Below are 3544 nucleotides of genomic sequence, written 5' to 3'. Positions count from 1 at the left end.
GCTGGGTTTTATTTATACGCTTCCGCTAAACAGTGATATTAGACTTATGTTTTGTACACCTTTCATATTGGTGGTTTGAATGACATTTACTTTTACTTATTAATTACATGTTCAATATGATTGGTGGCTTGATCCTGCTCATGTCACGCCTCCAAGCGGTGGTACTCCGCGGGTGGATTTTGGGGGTGTGACATATTCTCTACTTTATAATTGGATATCTAATTATAAATGGTTGGAGTGCTGATGAATTTGTATTGTGCGTGTGTTTGTTTCAGTGGAAGAAAGTAAGAGTAAATTTCAAAAGTTAAGTGACAATACCTGAAGGTCATATATACATGCATACTGTGTGCTGCATGTTGTTGTCTAATGTCACAGCAAACCTGCATATGAAATGAATATGAATGTAAAGAAGCTTCAATGCCCAGACAGTCGACCATGATTTCTCCATGCCTGCCCCCACACCTCAATAATTCTCATTCAAATTATTTTTAGTTCAGAACCTTAATTGGTTATCAGAGTTGTTTTAAACATTACTAATTTATGTCATTTAAAGGGGTTAATTGTTGTTCGTGTGTCCGTGTGTGTATTAGAGAAAGAGTGGTGCAATATTTGATTTGACTCGAATGTAGTTTTTAAACCTAACAAAAATGCAATTCTTAGCTGGTTGCAACAGGATAACAGAATCATGTCTCAGCTTTTTAAAATTCTAGCTACATTTTTCATTGTTTATTCAATTATGTGTAGCCTCATCTGTTTATTCTTAGTTACAAATTTAGCGTATCTCACCTTTATCGACACTTATGCTAATCGCATGCTTTTTTTCTAACTGTTAAGTTGTCAGCTTTTTATTGTGGCTCATCACGTGTCCATTTGTTGTAAGAGTGCTCAATAGCTTGGCGTTTGAAGGTAAACACGGTTTCCCCAAAATTTGTCTATTGTTGTGCTTGGTTTTATAAATTGTCATTTATACCTTATCCGTCTTTGTTGTCACTACATATTTACAATTAGTTTGATGTCCATTGGGTATGCCACCTAGAAAAAAACATTGCCACCAGTCTACTGTTCCACCAGACTCATCACTGGCGTCGAATAACAATCATTTTTATCAGTCGTCAGCACAGGTAAGTTATCGCGCTACTCTACTTCGTAACTCATCTGCAAATAGATCATTATACTTAGATATTGGTGACTGTGATAGAATCTGTGAGTTTTGCGGCGCTTACTTTTGGTATGACGAGCGCGTAGTTTCAGCCTCGGTCAGCCAACGTTCTATGTATACACAATGTTGCAAAGAAGGTCGTGTGACACTTCCATATCCTGAACGACCTCATGCTACTGTTGTCCAGCTCTATGAGCAACTTGACTTTCTTACAAACATTAGGGCATATAATTCTATGTTTTCTATGACCTCTTTTGGTGCCATAGTAGATGATACTGTTAAGATTGAGGGTCAGGTTCATCACTGGCTAGGTACTTTATGCCCACCACCAAATGAGCAACCGCGTTTCCTTCAAATGTATATATACGACACAGAGAACGAAGTTTCCAACAGACTACACGCTTTTACTTCTGATAGACAATCACGGCTGAAACCTGAAATTGTAGCCTTTCTTCTTAAAACATTAGAAATGTACAATAAGTTAGTTAGACTTTTCCGTACGGCAAGAGACGTGTGTTCTTCTACCGATGTACCACACTTTAACGTTTGTCTTTATGGCTCTAAAACTGCTATGTCTCCAGACTGTATTGGTGCAATTGTGTCTGATGGTGATCCGACATGCTGTCGCTTTGACATTATTATTCGACAAAGAGACGGTGGCCCACAACGTATAAACAAACTCCATCAGTCATACATGCCATTACAATATCCATTACTCTTCATTCATGGTGAAAGTGGTTGGTCACCTGACCTCCGTCTACGTGATAGAAACCAATCACAAAACAAAAAGATGACCACGAACATGTATTACAGTTATCTGCTACATGATCGGTCAAACGTATATAGTCTACTTTTAAGGGGAGGTCGGCTTTTACAACAATATATTGTTGATGCCTATGTATGTATCGAGGAAAGCCGCCTTGATTACTATAGAATGAATCAAAATGTCTTTCGTACTGAATTCCTTCAAGGTGTACATGATGCGGTTCAACATGGTGATACTGAAGGACGTGATATTGACAAACGAATTGTGTTGCCTTCATCTTTCATAGGTGGTCCCCGGTACATGTATAAACATTACCAAGATGCTTTGGCTATATGTCGAGTGCATGGGAATCCACAATATTTCATTACTTTTACATGTAATGTGAAATGGCCAAAGATTGAAAGATATATGGCAAGGTTTCCATCCTTGAAGGCCCAAGATCGGCCAGACATCATCGCAAGAGTATTCCAACGAAAGGTTAAATCAATCATGAATTTTTTGAAGACCAATAAACCATTTGGTGATGTTGCTGCAGGTAGTCTTCTAATCATTACCTCTTCGCGTAATATTTTTGTAAACATCATCAATATAAAACCTGTCCCGTAGGTTATATTGATATAACTTGCTTCTTAACTCCAGTGCAGATTTATACATGATCGAGTTCCAAAAGAGGGGCCTTCCTCATTGTCACTTGCTTTTGTGGGTTACTCAGCCGTATAGAATAAAAGACGCATCCGACGTTGACAACTATATATCTGCTGAGATACCAAACCCTATCCTAGAACCTCAATTGTATAAGATTGTCACGGATCTTATGATTCATGGGCCGTGCGGTATAGTTAAACCAGATGCGCCATGCATGTCCTCTGGTTCTTGCTCTAAGAACTATCCAAAAGAATATCAGGAAGTAACATCATTCGACGACAGTGGATATGTTCATTACAGAAGACAATCAACTGGATTCACTGTAACAAAGAATGGCATGAAAATAGATAACGGGTACGTTGTACCATACAATCGTGTCTTATCTATGCATTATATGGCTCACATCAACGTTGAATACTGTGGTTGGAGTATGCTCATCAAATACCTGTTCAAGTACATATCAAAGGGAGTTGATCGTATCCATTACACGATTAAAAAATCACCTTCCCTTACTGAGGACACACATACTGCTGATTCCCCTCATGTAGATGAAATTCGAAACTTTCTTGACGCGAGGTTCATATGTCCTCATGAGGCCTCCTGGAGTATACTTAATTTCTAATACATGATAGAAATCCTCCCGTGCAAATCCTTGCTGTTCATCTAGAAAACATGCAACACATCACGTTTAAAGATAATGATCAGCTAGACAACATAGCAGCAAACACATTCTATAGATGCACTACTTTGACAGAATGGTTGAGAAACAATGAGAAAGACAGCAGCGGGCGACATCTACATTACATTGATTATCTCATGGAATACAGGTGGGATCCATCAGGCAAATGTTGGATGCATAGAGCATCAAATAAGAAACCTGCGATAGGACGGCTCATATACATACATCCAAGTTGTGGAGAGACATTTTTTTTGCGGATGTTGCTAGGACATCAAAGAGGTTGCCGTTCCTATGC

General features: G+C 38.7%; 1 protein-coding gene across 1 annotated transcript; it reads left to right on the top strand.

The window, feature by feature from the left end:
• Window positions 1-1403: 1403 nt before the first annotated feature.
• Window positions 1404-3192, top strand: LOC110881517. Its single transcript, XM_022129746.2, has 2 exons — window positions 1404-2460; window positions 2570-3192. Exons 1-2 carry the CDS (start codon window positions 1404-1406, stop codon window positions 3190-3192), a joined length of 1680 nt encoding a protein of 559 aa, XP_021985438.2.
• Window positions 3193-3544: the final 352 nt, after the last annotated feature.

The sequence above is a fragment of the Helianthus annuus genome, chromosome 10 (assembly GCF_002127325.2).
Source record: "Helianthus annuus cultivar XRQ/B chromosome 10, HanXRQr2.0-SUNRISE, whole genome shotgun sequence".
NCBI lineage: Eukaryota > Viridiplantae > Streptophyta > Magnoliopsida > Asterales > Asteraceae > Helianthus > Helianthus annuus.
The sequence above is the reverse complement of the archived record's forward strand: the minus strand, read 5'-3'. Positions and strand labels throughout refer to the sequence as shown.

Bases quoted from the DNA above. Each gene is read 5' to 3' on its own strand.
- LOC110881517 (XM_022129746.2), top strand. From the start codon at position 1,404: ATGACCTCTTTTGGTGCCATAGTAGATGATACTGTTAAGATTGAGGGT. The intron at 2,461-2,569 runs GTAGTCTTCTAA...ACTCCAGTGCAG, and splicing joins ATTTGGTGATGTTGCTGCAG to ATTTATACATGATCGAGTTC.